Source organism: Antechinus flavipes, chromosome 3, assembly GCF_016432865.1.
Source record: "Antechinus flavipes isolate AdamAnt ecotype Samford, QLD, Australia chromosome 3, AdamAnt_v2, whole genome shotgun sequence".
Lineage (NCBI taxonomy): Eukaryota > Metazoa > Chordata > Mammalia > Dasyuromorphia > Dasyuridae > Antechinus > Antechinus flavipes.
In genome coordinates this window covers 3,897,616-3,916,079 of record NC_067400.1, presented here as the reverse complement: position 1 = coordinate 3,916,079, position 18,464 = coordinate 3,897,616, and the positions used below count along the sequence as shown (strand labels likewise).

At 39.8% G+C, this 18,464-nt stretch overlaps 1 protein-coding gene across 1 annotated transcript in view; it reads right to left on the bottom strand.

Moving 5' to 3' along the window:
* Nucleotides 1-16,345, bottom strand: part of FGF12 (fibroblast growth factor 12) — a 524,631-nt gene extending 508,286 nt beyond the window's left edge. Inside the window, exons 1-2 of the mRNA XM_051991636.1 lie at nt 16,211-16,345; nt 15,774-16,128 (exon numbers count right to left, since the gene is read on the bottom strand). Of these exons, the coding sequence (XP_051847596.1) occupies nt 15,774-15,786 (13 nt within the window). The 5' untranslated portion in view covers nt 15,787-16,128; nt 16,211-16,345. The remainder of the gene's footprint in view (nt 1-15,773; nt 16,129-16,210) is intronic.
* Nucleotides 16,346-18,464: the final 2,119 nt, after the last annotated feature.

The window sequence follows — 18,464 nt, the reverse complement described above, 5'->3', positions numbered from 1 at the left end:
AGAGTCCAGTTATGGTGTGTCCGACTATGGCTGATCAGACCATTACAAGCTTGAAATGCTCTTCTGTGGGTCAGGCACAAATAGTCCCTGCACACATCTGGGCCAGACTCTAACTTTGTACTTCTCACATTTCTTCTGAGCCAATTTGATTCTGTTTTGCCTCATAGAGCAAGCATCTTCTCTAAAAGGGGCACACCTTATTAGGTAGCCCTGTGCCAGTGTCTCCCATGTTGTGCAATCAGTTTTAAACTTCTTAAGAGAGACCTTGAGAGTGTCCTTGTAGTGCTTCATCTGACCATCTTGTGAGCTCTTGCCCTGTGTGAGTTCTCCATAAAACAGTCATTTTGGCGAGTGTACGTTTGGCATTTGAACAACGTGGCCAGCACAGCTCTCTGCAGTAGAATTGGAATACTTGGCAGTGGAGTTCGACAAAAACCCTCAGAATCTGCTCTCTTATCCTGCCTAAGACAATTCAGATGGAAGCAATTCGGGTTCCTGGCGTGACACTGATAGGCTGTTCAGGTTTCATGGGCATGTAACAATGAGATCAGCACAATGCTTCTAACTCTAAATGCTGTATACTGAAGAAGTCCACATTGCTGATGAGGTGGACACTCAGCAGTACGACTTGTCTTCTCACATTATCCACTCTTTTCTCCCCGAACTAGCTCAGTATCTGGGAGATTCCAAAGGAAAACGTGGGGGAGAAGACTGCCAAACTGAAGGTCTAAACTAACTGCAAAATTTATGTCACACTTTTTATTATATCTGAGCAAGTTTCTTGAGTAGAGAATAATATGATTGATTGAGAAACAGATTTAAGGGCTTTACACAGCTCAGTCTTAGGGAGGTCACACCAGAAGAGGTATATAGGAACAGAGATATTTTATGAAGGAGATCCTTACAAAGGAACACAAGAGACAGAAATTTCTCCCCTTCTTTGAATTGGCAATGGCAAGTAACAGTGACTTGCCCAAGAGAAAAACCCATCAAGAAGTTTGAGAACCCAATGTTTCAATAAGGTATGACAAGCAATTGAAGTGATAAATCCAGATAGACATAGAGAGTAGTTTAGTCACTCAAAAGATGAAGGCAAGAGCTTTGTTGTCAACTGAGTGAGTGGGATAAGGAAAGGAGCAGAGCCTGGGAATTCAGCTGAGCAATACAGACTTTCAAGGGGAGCTGCATGAAGAATCAGTGAAGAGAACAAGGAATGCTTCCGGTGCCTAGAGTACTAGGAGCTGGGATTTGTCAGAGACAAATTGTCTCTGACAATAGTTTTGAGCCCACTCATTAGAGAGATAGACAGACAAGGCAGGCATGCAGATAGATAAATACTTATTAAACACTATGTACTGTGTTGATATAAGCAAATGAAATGGTCTTTCTCCTCAAAAGCTTCTATTCTAATTGAAGAAGATAATAGGGGAAGTATTCGGGAGGGACAAAGAGGAAAAATGGCCAGACAGGACCAGCTGGGAGAAGGAACTGAGAATCAGAAGAAAATCTAGGGGAGAGTAAGATGAGCCAGACTGGAGTCCTTCCCGAAAGGGTGAAATCAAGGAGAAAGTCACTGGTAAGAAAAGAGAGCCCCAAAGTGGCTAGTGAGGAATAGGAAATAGTGTCTAGAGAGAGTTAATAGCACCAAAGGACACTGTGTGTTCTTGCAAGCCTATGTGCTCCACAGGGTGTAGTAGCTCATACTGTTATTATTCCATCTTTAAATGTCTTGGCTAATATCAAATTGTATCTGTTGCATGACTGTTGAGGAGAATCATGCCTTGAGTGGGAGGGGAGAGAAAGTTATGGCTGCAGCCCCCATGGGATTATCCTTAGAACTCAGGAATCAGGATCATTCTGGGAGCCCAAGACAGACATTTAAGTTCAGGTGGGACAGTCATCTGGAAGAGATAACAAATGTAAGGAAGCAGCAACATGGTCTATTGAAGACATGATCTCAGATCAGTTCCTGTTTCTACATCCTAACTGTGTGACTTTGGGCAAGCCAATTAACCTTTCAATATTCCAGGACTTTCTATGACTCCAATCTGCAAAGAAGCAGTTCATTAAGAGGTGAAGATCCTCACTGGGAGTTCACATATATAGGACGCAAAGTCAAAGTAATTCTTTTCTGGGTGCAGAAGGGACGAGTTGGACCCTGAAGTGCCTACAGCTTTGAGATAATATCAAAAACACCAAATTCTTAATTTTAAGGAGGTTAATTCAACTTTGGTACAATACACAATCCTTCATCTTCTCAACTTTTCCACATCCCATGTCAGAAAAACAAAGTTGTTGTTTATTTGTTTGTTTGTTGTTGTTATCAGTTGTTTTGGGGAAGGTATTCCTCCCTGTGGAGTTTGCTTTAGGGTTTGATTCCTACACTCAAAAGGAGGCCTGTTAAGTATTGTTTTTATTCTGTTACTGATGACTAAACAGTCTGGGTCCCCATGGTGTTTAGCTGCACCAAAAAGTACCATTTGCTGATTCTTAATTAAGAAGTGAAACTATGAATTTAACACACACAATACCTCACATCGAACTGTTAGCTGAAGACAACATTCTCCGCCTCTCCACAATGTGAAAATCCCTTGTTTATACATCTGCTGTTCACTCTGTAGACAATAGAAGCGTGAAAACCTCTTCCAGAAATGCAGTATTGGGTATCAGAACCAAAGGCAAAATTAGGCATCTTCCCTCCCAAAGTGGGTATAGAAATGAAAATAATCGTGGCAATATCAACCAACTCATAGCCGAGGATAATCCTGTACACATGAGATATTTGCCTATTTATTTATATGATGTCTCTCTCACAGCATCCTACACATATTCACTTAATTCTTATTTATATAAATATTTTCTATGACACATTTCCATGTTGTCTCTCTATCAGTAAGTTCCTGGAGGGCACATACTGTTACATATTTGTCTTTACGTTTCCAAAGATCAAGCGTTTACTGAATATCATCATTGCTTTTTCTAAAGAATTATTGAAGTTGACAGTCATCCGCAGACATTAGAAAGCTACCTATTAGTTACATTTAAGCCAAAATACTTTGCAAACCAAGAACAGTGCAGAAAAAAATGGATGAAAAGAATGTCACTAGAGAGATACAGGATTGAAATAGAAGGCTAGACGGTCATGCTGCAAGGTAGAGGCAAAATGGCTGGACAGTCTGTAAACCAAGGACATCCATAGGATGTCAGGAGATTGAAGGGAAGGCCGTTAGCACATTGAAGTTATTCTTATTGAGAATTGACAAGAAGACTTGAACAAGAGTGCCTTTGAATGAATAGACATGAAAGGGCTGCAGTCTACCTCATTGAACAGAGTTCACACTGAGAAAAACCAGCAAAAGAGATCAGCAATTCTCATGCATTCAGATGATGACTTGAAAGCTCTTTACATAGCTGGAATGTATAAGTTTCACAACAACTTTAAACTAGAAATATTAGAGGGAATATGATGCCTTCTTGTTTTTCCAAATGAAAATGTATGTTCAATTTCATAAGACAGATGAAGGTATTGAATTTAAAGGGAGAAAATCTAGATCCCCATCCAACCTATGACATTCACTAGCCTGTGACCTTAACCAAGTGTCTCCAAGTCCACATGACTTCCTCTGCACATGAATCACATGTTTATGTAACCAAGAATTTTTACTTGGGTGTAAGACTACAAAGCTATAGTTGGGGTCATAGTGGTAGAAGCACCTGCATTTCACTCTTGGCTCTGTTATTAGCCATCTGTTTGACCCTGAAGAATTTACTTTTCTGGGACTAATTTTCTCTGTTAATAATGTGATTTGGGCTCTACTAAATGAACTCTAGGGCTGTAACATTCTATGATAGTAATAATTGTTTTAACAGTTAAATATTTAATATTTAAAATGTTTGTTATAATTAAGTTATTCTTATTTATGGACACATCCAAGAACAGCACAAGACAAACAGTCATGGAGGAGTTGTGATTCCAATCATTGATAAGAACATGCACAGAAAGAGATGATATATCCAGCAAATCTGTAAGGATAGAATATTATGCAGCGTACAGAGATTTTTTACAATTTTTTACAATCATAAATGATGACTATGACACAAAGAGTTAGTCTTGGTGACCTTCAAAGGCTTAAAAAGATGTTCATCAGAACACCATTTGTAAGTCTTCCATTTCTGATATCACTAAAATTGTGAATTATAAATCAAACAATTACTAAGCATTAGTAAGTGTTTCCTATGAGCCAAAAAAAAAAAAAAAAAACCAACAACAACTTGGCAATAGAGATATGAAGAAAAATATTTCCTGCCTTCAAAGAGATGATATCCTATTGGGAAGACAACATGACTAAATGTAGTATGAAGAGATTTGCTCTGGGAATTGAGCTGATATTCTATATTTCCTGAATTTTAAATCAGGGTGAGGATCCTGGACTGTCACTAAATAATTTTCCTAAGAATCCAGTGCATTCCCATGAAAATATAACCTTAATGAATGATGAATAATTCAGTCAAATTTGTGAAGATATGGAGAGAAGTAAGCAGGAAAAGATTGAAAATATAAGAGAAAACAAATCTGAGGAGCTTTCCAAATGCTGAAGATTGCAGAGACCAACTGATATTGCAAAGGATGGGCAATGAGCAGCCTCAGTCCTCTAAGCTAAAGTATGGTGGATTAAATCAATCAATCTCTCTCTCTCTCTTTCTCTCTCTCTCTCTCTCTCTCTCTCTTTTTCTCTCTCTTTTAATTGGAGGAAGGATGAGGAGAGGAAAAATGTTAATTATAAAAAATAAAGTTAAATTTAAAAAATAAAAAGAATAAATATTGTTGTTTTTAAACTTTTTTAATGCAGAACATTTGGTATTAGAAAGTGGCAACAAGTTAATATTTTAAAATAAAATGTTTACACTTCTTTCCAAAAAAAAGAATAGCCTTACAAAGTCCTCTTAACACATCCATATTGGACCTGGCTCCAAAGCCATTTCATATTTTATCTCTTCCATTCTATCCTCATGAAACAACAAATGGTATCAGACAGAGAAATGCAAATTAGACATACTATTACATACCTCTACATACCTCTCAGATTGGCTCAGACAATAGGAAAAGATAATGATAAATATTGAAGGGGGTGTGGGAAAACTAGGCCACTGATACATTGTTGGTGGAGTTGTGAACTGATCTAACCATTCTGAAGAGCAATATGGAGCTATGCCTAAGGGCTGTCAAACTGTGCATATCCTTTGACCCAGCAGTGTTTCTACTGGACCTGTATCCCAAAGAGATCATAAAGGAGGGGAAAGGGCCCATGTTTGCAAAAAGATTTGTGGCAGCCCTTTTTGTAGTGGCAAAGAACTGGAAACTGAGTGGATGCCCATCAGTGGGAAAATGGCTAAATAAGTGATGGTATATGAATGTTATGGAATGTTATTCTTGTGTAAGAAATGATCAGTAGGATGATTTCAGAAAGGCCTGGAGAGACTCACATGAGTTGATGCTGAATGAAGTGAGTAGAATTAAGAAAACATTGCACACAGCAACAACAAAATTATGCAACGAATTAATTCTTATGTAAATGGTTCTTTTCAACAATGATTCAGGTAAGTTTCAATAGACTTATGATAGTGAATCCTGGAATGTTACTTACAATTGAATTTTTAAATTCAACTCAACTCAATACAATTGAGTTTTTAAAAACATTACTATATCAAGCAGTTTTTTTTTTAATTTCAAGAATAATCTGTAAAATACTTGGGATGAGTTTTTAAATATTTGTATTTATGCAAATTTATACAAAAATAAAATATTGAAATGATTTCCTGGTATAATTAAGTAGTGGTGTTGATGATTGATCATTGAGCCTTGTACCTACAATTAGATTCTTCTTCCAGGGGTAGAATATTACCAAGAAGCTTCCTTAATAAGTCTCCATACTTGGCTTCTCTCCGTGCCTTCTATATTTGCCTGAAAACATCATTCCTAATTCAGTTGTCATCAAGACATTCAGTCATCAGATATAGTCATTGCTGTGGTAGCAGCAACAAAAATGCAAGGGGGTGTGATTCTTTCACTCTTAAATCTATGGACAATACAAAACTAGAGACAATTCTTTTAAATAATGCATTACTAATGGTCAAGGAGCAGAAAAAGAAAAAAATTCTCTTGCTGATTATGTCAATAAAGCACTCAGCACTTTGGACTGCTATGCATCTCTCTCTCTCTCTCTCTCTCTCTCTCTCTCTCTCTCTCTCCCTCCCTCCCTCCCTCCCTCTGTGTGTGTGTGTGTGTGTGTGTGTATTCCTGCCTTCCTCCATCACTCTATGTCCATATATGTGGGTATGTGTGCTGCTCTTAGCTTTCACATTCACCAAATTAATGTCACATATGACTTACTGGAGCATGATGGTACTAAGCTGATTTGCAAGGAGAAGAAACATGAGAACTGGCAAAGGGATGTCAAGGAAACAACATCATGTGTCCAAGACTCTAAATAAAACCACTCTGGGCTTTTCAGAGAGGGTGGGGGCTTTTTTCTAAAATCCAGATGTGCTATTGAGGTATGAAGAAGACCTGACATGGATCCCCCAAGTCAGTCTCTGAGTTGTACTATTCCCCTTGGCCAATGACATACACACAGAGATGTGGCTGAGTTCCTTTCTAAGTACAGCACAGAGACCAATTCCAAATCATCTTCTTCATGAGCTTTTGACCTCAGGCTTGCATGGGTGGTTTTAAAGAAACCCCCAGAACTTTAATGGTCCTCAATAGATTTCCAGTTTAAAAATAAAATTTAAAAACCTTTCAGGTTTGCCTCTAGAGTTTTGGAGGATGTAAAGCTGAAAATTACGTAGGGCTCATCTAGTCCACCCCTTTCATTTTCTAGACAAGGCCCATGGAATTTATTTGACTTGCCTAGGATTACAAAATTCAAGTGAGGCTGTAATTAGATCCTGCCTACTCTTTCTACTATATCAGCAACAAACATACAGTGTCTATATCACTTGATACAAGCTCAAAGAAAATCATTGAGAGGAAGGCAGAAAAATGGGACACTGCTTCTATAGAATGAAAAAGGAAGAGAAGCTGGAAACATCAGAAAATTATACAACTCCATTAAAAGCAAGCCCTACATAGTGTGTGGTGTCTGAGTGCTCAAATGGGAATTCAGAGACTTGCCTGCCAGTGCCAGTTCTTAACATTGAAAGCTGGACTCCTCATATGTTTTGCATAACTTCACAAGTATAACTGGAATCATATTGTTTGCTTCCTCAGTGAGTGGAGAAGGAGGCAGAGGAAGGGCAAGACTTTGAAACTCAATTTTCCAAAAAAAAAAAAAGTCAAATAAATTTTTTAAGAAGAAGAAGCCATGGAACTCTTGACAAATCAGCAATTCTTTGGATCTTCATTTCCTCGTTTATCAGATGAAAAGATTAGGAATTTTCTCCATGTACCATTTTAGCTTTAGACTTATCTGACTCTATAACATACTCAAAAGAGATAAGTGAAATGTATTACATGAATTAAGATATGGTCTATTTGGAATTGTGTCCCTTGAAATCATACCTAGAGCTGGGAGGGATTTTCAACATTTTCTGCTCTTAAAATCATAGATCTGGAGATAGGTATCACCTTAGAGATCTTCAAGTTCAATGGCTTCTTTTTACAAATGAGAAAACTAAGGTTTACATAATTTAAATGATTTTCACAAGAAGCATAGATAATTCACCAGAGAAGTGAGATTTGAACCCAGAGAGTCTGGATTCTTCAAATCCAGAATTTTTCCCCATTACAGTATGGTTTCTTCCATTGAGAGATTTTCACTAACTATTGACTGATTTAAGTGATCCTTTGAATCATCTATAACAAAATTCTATACTTGTAACAGTCCATGAAACTGGCAGAGGTCATCATTCAATTTTAATATTCCATGTGCTTTTCATGAGCCCTGTGCTTCATAAGGAGACCATGGATGATGTGTAATGTTATTTCTTTTAAATTCTTTTTAGGAATGTTTTATATGATTGCAATGATTCCTATATTGGAATGCTTACTGGCCCAGGGGAGATGAGGGGAGGGAAGAAGACAGAGAGGTATAATATTTGGAACACAAACTTTTTTAAAAAGGCAAATTTAAAAAAATGTTTTAACGTGTAACTGGAGAAAATAAAAGATTATATATTAAAAGACTAAATTATTTCTATGGTTATAAAAGCAATTTGTGTGTTAACTGTTGTTTTCTGATATATATATATATATATATATATATAATATATATATATGTTTATATGTATAAAATCCTGATGATAGAAAGATGGGGAGCCAATATAGTTTCGACAAACATGGAATTGCCAAAGAAGTATCAAAATGAAAGGCATTTATATAGAGATAACTGTTTGAGTAACTCCCTTTGAAATTTTCCAGATATTCACAAATGACTCAATTCTGCAATAATGTGCATGGAGCTATCTTAGCTGTAATGAATAAACATACTTTACTACATATTTGAGTGTAAGGAAAAGCACTACAGTATTTCATATAGGCAGGAAATGCCCCAGCGTTTAATACCTGAATCTCTGAAGGAGAAAGAAGGGACTCCACAATGTCATTCCTTGGACTTGTGCAAGACTCCCCAGGACAATGTTCAGTTCACCTCTTTTGAAGGTTTGTGACCCTTGTGGGTATATCTTTTTTCTGAATTATAGCGGGTAATCATTGTGACATCTCAGGGTAGGTATGTAGTGTAGGTCAAGTTATGTATTGTAGAAGATGACAAAAAGGCAGAGAATTTCTTTAATCATGCCATTGGCAAATGGGTGATAGGCCATTTCCCCTTCTAACTTGTGAGGGAATCCTTAATCTGTTTACTTAGCTTTCAGATCACACTAGGGAAGCTTCTGGTTTTTCTCTGCAGCTTGCAGTTAGCCTCTGCAGACAGAGTTTCTTTTGAAGCTAATGTCAGCTCTGCTGGCAGAAAGAGAAATGAGAATCCAATCACAAAATGATAGCATCCATTTACTTTTTTGCTAAAAACAATGCACCACCTTTGGAAACTTTGAGGTATGGGATTCTCCTTAGCAAATCCCCAACCAAATTTTGTTACATTTAAGACAGAAGTTTTGCTTTTCTTTTTTTCCCCGAAGAGGCAACAGGTGCCCTCTGAGGTTGCTGCATCTCTCAGTTAATCTCATCCCAGATGAGATTACATCTCCCATTGCTTGTGGGATATGTGAAGGCTCCACAAGCTCAAAGCCAAGGACAAACAACAGGAGCAGATAAAAGGGGAAAAAACAAAAACAAGGGGCCAGATTTTAAAAGGCGCTCAAAAAATTAAGCCTAAGAAACATCCATCATGTCCCAAGAAGGAAAAAGAATATTGAAGATTCCAGGATAAGGACAACATGGAAGAGCATTTTCTAGATAATCATCTTCACAGACCCACAATCAAAGTGCCAGGTCTGCTTTTGAAGCACAGCAGTCTCACTCTTCACCCTTAACAAGATTAAATCACAGAAGAACAGGTTTTGATTCAGGCAGGGCCCTTGGAGAACATCCATCATGCTGACCAGGATGAAGGTCTATCATGAATCCAAAGATTGTGTCCCTCCCCCACATTCAGCAGCTCCCTGCCAAAAGTCATGGCCAGCACATCCAAAGAGGCTCAGATTTGAAGCTGGCCATGAACTTTGGATCTCCATTCTCATTCTTATCCTGGAATGGTACTTACAAATTTTTCAATTCTATTATTGCAACAAAGAAAAAATACAAAGTGTGTAATAGTGGCTAGATAGTTTGCTTTGGGTTGGAAAGACCCAGATTCAAAACTAGCCTCTGATAAACTCTGACTATATGACCCTGAAAAATCACTTAACATTTTCATGTCCCAAACTACTCTATAAGATTACAAGGTATAGAAAGGGGGTCTTTCTGTAAGAAGGGAGTATCGTCAGAGTTTTCCCACACTTATGAAATAATAACTTCTCTTAAACAAAAAGAATAAAAATAAAAGATTCCATCAAGCTCCATTCCATTGACAAATTCAAAAAATAATCCCTTCCATCCTTTTCCCTCTTTCTTGAAGAATGTATGGTATATTAAAACTATCATCTCATGTTAGTGACAATAGTTCCATTGTCTCTGGTGCTTTGTGATTTACAAAGCCCTTTGCTCTTGGCCCTTTGGATAAGAGATGAGTCCCAGAATGATTCACTCTTGAGGATAAGAAGAAAGGAGACAGGAAGAGAAACTGAGGCTGGAAACTCAAGACCAGTTTCACATAGCTAGGAAATGTCAGAAGCGAGATTTCATTCTAGATCCCAGGCTGCCAACATGCACTACCTTCAAACGTGCAATTCATGATTACAACATTCCTAAAAAGGGGCTACATTGTGATCCTCCACATTGTCCAGAGAAACAGAAAAGAGTAATTCAGTAGAATCCAGAATGGAGATACTCAAAGCCTTTCCCAGACTGTGAATGCCCTGAGACATAAAGAGCTTGGAATTTTAACCTAAAAAGATGAACAAGGACAACAATAGAAGTTATTGGTGTTTTTGTAGCTCCCTTCCCATTTACAAAGTGCCTTATATGCATTCTCTCTGAAAATATTCAGAGCAATTCTGGAAACTATGGAGGAAATGTCACCCCATAATTAACTCAGGAGTCAGTGAAAAAAAAAGCTCAAACATGCTGGTAACAATCTAATGCTGTCAAAGTACATAGGGTTGAAGACATATCTCTATGTCCTAATCCAGAGAGAGCTAGTTTAAGGAAAGGAAAGGAAAGGTTATGGGCATAGATTTTATGCAGTATTTTAAGGTCTGTTTGTGGAGGTCATTCATTACTGGAATAATTCATATTTAGGGGTTATTGGTCAACTACAAGAAGTCTAAAACATACATTAAAATAGAAAGAGAATATTGGATCTAATATCTTAGATCACAAAATATTAGAATATAAAGTATTTGTTAAAAGGGATCTTAGAATATATAAATACACAAATGTGTGTATATATTATGCATATCAGCATATATGTATATAAACACATAAGACCTAAAAACATTGAACACAGAATAGATGATATCAAAGAAACCTTTGGAAGAGGGAGACGTGATATTGGATATAACAGAAGTATGCTAAGTAGCATGAAATAGTCAGACTTGTCTTTAAAAAAAATGTCTTTGCATGATAGAGGATGGATTGAAATGAAGAGAGATTTGAGGTTGGGAGATCAATCAGAAGTCTATTGCAATAATTCAAAAATGAGGTTATGGGAATCTATTACAATGTAGTGGCTGTGTGAATGGAAAGAAGAACTATACAAGAAAAGTTAAAAACAATTAAACGTCATCACAGATCGAAGGTTGCCAACTTTGTGTGACTGAGAGGATGCTGGTGCCCTTGACACTAAGAAGCAAGATGGGAAGAGGGTAGATGGAAAGATAATGAGTTCTGGTTTGGTGGAATGTTAGAACTGCAGGAAAACTTTAAAACATAGAACAAAGAATATCAACACTGGAAAGACCTTAAAGAAAGGAAGTTGAAATACATAATTTTAGAATTGAGAGGTATTTTAGATACTCTAGAACATGAGATTTCAGAATCATACAGGTCTTGAAACACAGGGTTTTTAATGTCAGAGAAGAAGTGGACCTTAAAAATGATGTGCTTGTCCAATGACATCATTTACTCATAGAGGAGAATCAGACTAGAGAGAAGAAAATATTGAAGGTTCAAGGTCATATTAACAAAAAATCCACTAGAACCCTGGTCTCCTGATCCTCAAGCTGATCAACGTTGGAAGTTAGCTGTGTGCTCCTTAAAAGGACATTTTAAGAGTGGTTTCTCCTCTCCAGCCCAAACACACTTTGCAATCATGACTTATTATGCCTATCTGAGGTTACCATTCTCACCTTTGTGGTGGGCCAGCCTTAACTTGTTTGCTTCTAGAGAAGTCTGATGTATAGTAAAATGATGTGTTTTGATTAGAATCATCTTATATATGTGGTTATAGATTTATTCCTTCAAGGTCATTTAGTATAATCCTTACCTTACAGATGAGAAAACTGAGGCCCAAACAAATTCATTGATTTAACCAAGACACCAGGGTAATAAGCATCAGAATCTGGTTTCAAACCCAGGTTCATTAAATGCAAAAATGCCTACGAACCTGTAAATGTATCCTCCACGAGACAGAATGGTACATATTCCCTTAGTTCTTGCACTAAGGTTCTGTTCTTGTAAAGTTCCTAAGTTTGTCTGCAATCTAAGGTAAACAAACTGCCTAAAACCTTTCTTTTCACTCCTTCTCAATTCACAATCTTTTATTTACATAAATGTTTTACAACTAACTCATTGGTAAATATGGTCCCTTCTCTTAAGAGAGGCTGAGCTTCATTTCAAGAATAACCTAGAAGACAAGAAACATCAATGAATAATGAGTGAAGACTCTCATACAGAAAGAAGTTAAATGAATCTTCCTGATCAAAGTAAAGACTCAATAGAAAGAGATAAAGCATAACCAGTCTTAAGGCCACTAAAGGCAGTAATTTGGCTGACCCAGTCACTTGAGACACAACTAGACACCTAAATATGTTATTACTTTTATCTTCAGCTATTTGTCAACAAACACTGGAAAATATATAAGGGTTTGCCTTATCCTGCCTCCATCTTGGCTATTGCTGGATGTTGTCAAATTCCCATCATTGAAATGATCTGCTCATATCATTGTCAATAGTAACCAGTGAAGAGATGGTTGCTAAGTCATTGTTAATAATAACCAATAAAGACACACTTAGGAGACAGAGAACATAGAGTGGGAATGAGTAGAAATTCTCTCTTAATCTCTTTCTGAATTGCTTCAGAGCCCCAATTTCTCAGGAACTCCCCATGTAGTATAAATGTTTTCAAAACTATTCTGCCTTTGAAGTATCAGATACATTGGAGGAAAAGATCACTTTTGTAATTTGTAGAAAGTGCAATATGATGCGCTGATCCTCAAATCAAATGATTTTCTTGCCTCACCCTCCCTAAAGAATGGCAGAAAATGATGCAACTTGTAAAATATTAAAGTAAAAATTCAATGAACATGAATTAACGTTCTTTGGAATCGTTGGAGTTCAAATACCTAGAGAGTTTAGCTAAGTGCTATTAAAGAGAACTGGAAACTGCTTTCCTTTTTCTATGAGTAGGAAAAATAAGTATGAGAAATGGGAACTAAGACAAAATGAATCATTAGTACATAAAACCACAGATATATGACTGAAAGAAGTCTTCCAAGTAATCTAGTTCAGTCGCCTCTTGTTACAGAAGAGGAAACTGAGGCTAAGAGGAAAATAATTTGCCCAAGGCCACAAAGTAGTAAATGATATATCTTAGATTTGAACTCAGCCCCTGATTCCAAATTCAGCAGCCTTTTTCCTGCATCTCACTGCCTCCTTGTTTGTTTAAAAAAAAAAAAGTTTCAGTTAAAATCAGTTAATTTCAATTAAAATTCATTCCCCTATTCCCCGTTCAAATTCTTATTATATATTTATAGCTTACATTTTTTCTAATATTAAATTAGAATATATGCCACTAACAATTATCATTACAGGTTTAAAAATAATGGAGTCAATGCTAGAAAAAGATAAGATGATACAGTGATACAGTGCAAGCTGGTGATAAAATAATGGTTTTCATCCTGTGCTGAAATTTTTGGAAATAAAAATAAAATATTTTCAGTAGGACCTGATAAATTCCTTTAATGTTAGAGACCAAAAGAAAATACCTGGTCATTCTCCAGATGAACCGACTCTGATTGGATCTACCATGTTACAGAATACAAGAATTAACACTAACTCTCATTCTGTCTTTGGGGCACATTCATAAAGATCTATTTTCAAAGGCATCAAAGCATTTGGTCTGTTTAAAGTTTCTTCTGTTCTTTTGACCACTGCCCGCTTCATGCCTGTGTTTCTCCCTCCAGAGTTTGTTTGGTGTTCCTGCTCCAACTCTGCAGGGCAAATAACACATCTCAGAACTCTCTTTCCCTTCTGGGCTTGAGAGGTGAACACAGCGAGTTTACCTTTATCACTTTTTGATGAAAACCACCTGGAGTATTGATGCATACGAGGCATATCTTAGGGCCAGACAAAGGAAACTCACTGCTAGAAGGCGCAACCTCTTCATATGACCATTCCAGGTTGTACAATAAGGTAAACGTATTCCAGATTAAACCTATTAAATACTTTGCTTCAGTGGTCAAATAACTGCTATCTCCTGCTATACATAGTGATGCTATTATAATAAAGGTAAGTTTTCTCTGCAGCCATTACCCTCATGCTCCAGCATGTCTATCAGAAATCCCACAAGGTTTTCCAGGCAGAGGAAGACTTTTCTAAGACAAAGCTTCCCAGTTTCAAATGTTTTCAGCAATCTGACAAGAGATACATATATACGTGCACATGGATTGATCCTAAAAATGCACACCATTGCCAGGGATGCACATGCCCGTCAGCCTACTCTAGTTATTTCCTGCAAAATCAATTGCTGCAAATTCCTAGTTTTTCTATACATCTCGCCAATCCTTATCTTTTTTGTTCCAACTGGAATCACTTACCTGGACTCAAACTAAATTTATTGATTATAGGTTCATGGGACCTGCAGTCTCTTTTGTATACTCAAATATCCAGTTCTCTCAGTCTACACAGAAACAACTCTCCTTACTCCTGGCCTCAAGAAGCTCCCATCGTGATTGACACTCCTGGTATAAAAATCAAGCTGGCCTTTAAATATAGTGTTTTCAGGCAAATAGAAATGGATATAGAGTTTTATTTCTCCATCTTCCCCCTGAATTTCTATTCCCTCACACCGTATCCACCAAGTCTGTGGCAAACTGGTGGGCCGTTGTCAGGAGGAGAAACTGAATAGATGGGGTTAATTCTAAATAAACCAAACATCACCACTAACATCCTTTTAGTGGATACGAGCACTAAACCAATCTGCCGTAGGGAAGCGATCTTCCCATCTCTAACCTCAGGTAAATGTTTTCGTGGGTTTTTTCCTACATCCATGAGGCCGGTTTGTGACCAGGAAGTCAATGAGTCCCTACAGTATATAATACTCAATATTCCTCAATTATACTCCATACTGAGATGCTGCCGAGCAGGGTCGGAACGGTATTGCCCCCTCCTTTCTGGAGGTCGGTTCAAATGCACGCTGTTCAAGAACACAATCCCTGTTCGTGTTGCAGTATGGTGAGGATCCAGCTCCTCAATGCCATCTCCATCTCAGGGGGCCCTCAGAGGGAAACGCTTTTAAATCACAATAAGCTGAAAAGCTGCAACCAAACCTGAAGCCTCCGGGATGTTTTAATGTGCACCCATCTTTCCAAGTGTAAAGGAGCGCTTGGCCAAGATTTCCTCACACCCTCCACCTCCTCCGAGCCTTCCTCTCCCCCCTCCCCCGAAACTCATCGACTTCCCTACGCAGCTTACGACAGAAGGAAGGAAGCCTGCCTGCCTGCCTGCCTGCCTGCCTGCCTCCAGAGCTGCGGGAGTTGAGAAGGAATCGGCTGCCGTCTCCCCTCCCCGTTACACTTTTCCTCTTGCTGCAGCAGCAATGGGCCCGAGCCGGCAGCATCCCCGCTTTGCCTGCTTCCTTGTGCCGCCGCCGCCGCCGCTGCTAGGGACCTCCCCTGTCCGGCTGGGCTCGGCTGGGCCACTGCAGTGTGCTCTCGCCCCCACACACCTGGCCGGCCGACCCGCCGGGGAGTCCCCAGGCCCCACCAGTTCCATACCTTTGCTCTCCATCTCGGTCCCTCCGGAGTGTCGGGAACTTCAGAACAACTTGCAGAAGAGGAGGCCCCTTTGGGATCGCCGGCGGTCCCCGAGCCCGGGACTGGGAGGACGAGGACGAGAAGGAGGACGAGGACGTGGAGGGCGAGGGCGAGAGGGCACCGGGGCTGCTTCCTTCCTCCTGGGCTGGCTTAAGGATGGCTGGCTGGCTGGATGCCTTAACCCTTAGAGCTTCAAGGAAGCCCCAAAGGACACTGAGCCCAGCTGGGGCTGGGGCTGCTGCTGCTGCTGTCGCTGCCGCCGCCGCCGCCGCCGCCGCCGCCGCTGCTGCAGGGGGAGAAGGAAGGCAGGCTGCACCTGGGGAGGAAGGGCGTTATGTTAGGGAGGGGGCCTGGGGTGGCTGGGAAGCGCTGCTGGCCCTCGGGTGTCCCGGGTTTACCTGAATGGACAGCAGCAGCTGGGAGCCGGAGCCGCGAGCTGGGAGCTGTCCGCCGAGCGTGGTGCTGCCGCAGGTGGAGTGGCCGATCAGCCCACTCAGCTGTGCTCCGGCTCGGTCCTGATTTGCATAGGCGCGGCACGCATGCGCCAAGCGGCCCCCTCCCACCTGCCTGCTCCCCTCTTCCCTACGCCTCCCTCCCCTCCCCAGTATCGCCAGGCTGGTCCAGAACCGCTGCTCGCTCAGCCTGGTCACAGGGAAGCGCTGTTAAAAATAAATACCGGACCGGATTCTCCTCTGCAAGCCAGGACGGGGGTTGAACTGAGTCTGAGTCTCAGCCAGACCCGGGCTTAGGCGATTTCCCCGGATGGGAGAGTAGAACCCTGGCGCTGACGCTGGGAGCCGGCCCCTGGGGCTGCAACCCCCTGCTGCGGGTCCTAGTGGGCAGGGTGGGCGTGGAGGGGAGACCGGAGCCTCTCGGGATACCTCGTCTCGGCGGCTTCTGTCACTTTCCAGGTCGGTTTGATTCCCGACTGATTTCAAAGAATCAAGATGGGCAAAGGAGTGAGTGTGTGTGTGTGTGTGTCCGTGTAATATGTGTGTGAGTGTGTGTGTGTGTCCGTGTAATATGTGTGTGAGTGTGTGTGTGTGTCCGTGTAATATGTGTGTGAGTGTGTGTGTGTCCGTGTAATATGTGTGTGAGTGTGTGTGATGTATGTGTGTGTAATATGTGTGTGAGTGTGTGTGTGTGTGGCTCTTTCTCTTTTCTTCTCTCCCTATCAGTCTCTCCACCCTTTTCCTTCTTCCTCTTCTCTTTTCCCTGTATCTCTCGTTTCCTCTTTGAAAAAGGAGAAAAGGTAAATGTTTCTGCAGCTCTGGGAGATTAAAATCTCATTTTCAGTTTCCAGACAGATCCTGAGTTTTCTTGTCCTCTAGAAATCCCCTTCCCATCTCTATCCCCACCCCCTCAATTTCCCTCCAGTCGTTTCCCTTTTGCACTTGACAGTATTGTTCAGCTGAGGAGAGGGGCTAGCTGGAGGGAGGATCTGGGAGCTGCCCAACTGTGTTCTCTGAGGCACTTGTAGACATCGTCTTCTTGTAGGGGGATCATTCTCCTTGGGATCCGAGACAGGGGCAGAGAGGCACAGTGTATGGATAATCATTTTTACTCTAGTGAAGTGTGTGTGTGTGTGTGTTGGGGGGAGGAGGCAGATGCCTTCTTGCCTGAAGCTCCCTGCACAGGTACAGAAGAAAAATCAATAATTAATTATTGGTCTTCCTAGGCAAAATCTTGTGAAGCATTATTTACTTATATGTCAAGACTTTGAAAGGAAACAGCGCTATTTTTCTTTTCTTTTTTACTTATTTGTTCTCCTTTAATCTTGAAATGGTATAATGAAAAGAAAACTCTTTTGTATTTCATGTATTTCATCTCTACTCACAGTCTATGTGAAAACGAACAGTGGACTGAACTCTGCTAGCAATTTGGAAAATTGCACTCGGGTGAATTTCCACATTTGAAATATATTTGCTTAGCACCAACTCTGCGCAGGACACTGTGCTGTAGACATCCAGTTTTCCAGGTAATCAAGAGTTTGCTTTCATTCATTCAGGAATGGTCACACTAACATATCCCCCATAGTATCTAAGCTCCTGGTGGACAGAGACCAATTTTTGTTCTTTTTTTGTCCTCATATCCTCAAAGCCCAGTTGAGTGCCTGACATATAATAAGCATTTAAGAAATACCTATTGGATTGGCTTGGATAAAACACATATTACACTAAAATATATGAAGCATCTCATGTGTAAGTTGAGGCCTTAGGTTCAAATCCTACCTCTGATGTACTCTATGTAGGTTTAAGCCAGTTTTTTTTTAACTCACTAGACCTCAATTTTATCACCTACAAAATGTTAGGATTGCATTAGAAGTTCTCTAAAATCTTCAGCTCTAAACCTTATTGTCCCTAGTGTTTAATTTGTCTGTGACAGCACAGTGAGTGCTTGAGGAAGAATAATGGGAGACTTCCTGTTCTAGTATTATATTTATGAATCACCTTAGGAATGGTGAAGCATGGGAGTTCCGTTTAATAAAAGCTTCCATTTGATGGCACCCTCTATCATATGAAGTTTACCAAATTGTAATTTCCCAGTGAAAGCAAATTAACAGTAGCAGAGATGTTTACCTATATGGAATGATAACTCAAACACTTCTAGTTTTTCATCCAATCCTCAATGTGCAGTCGGTCAATGAGCATT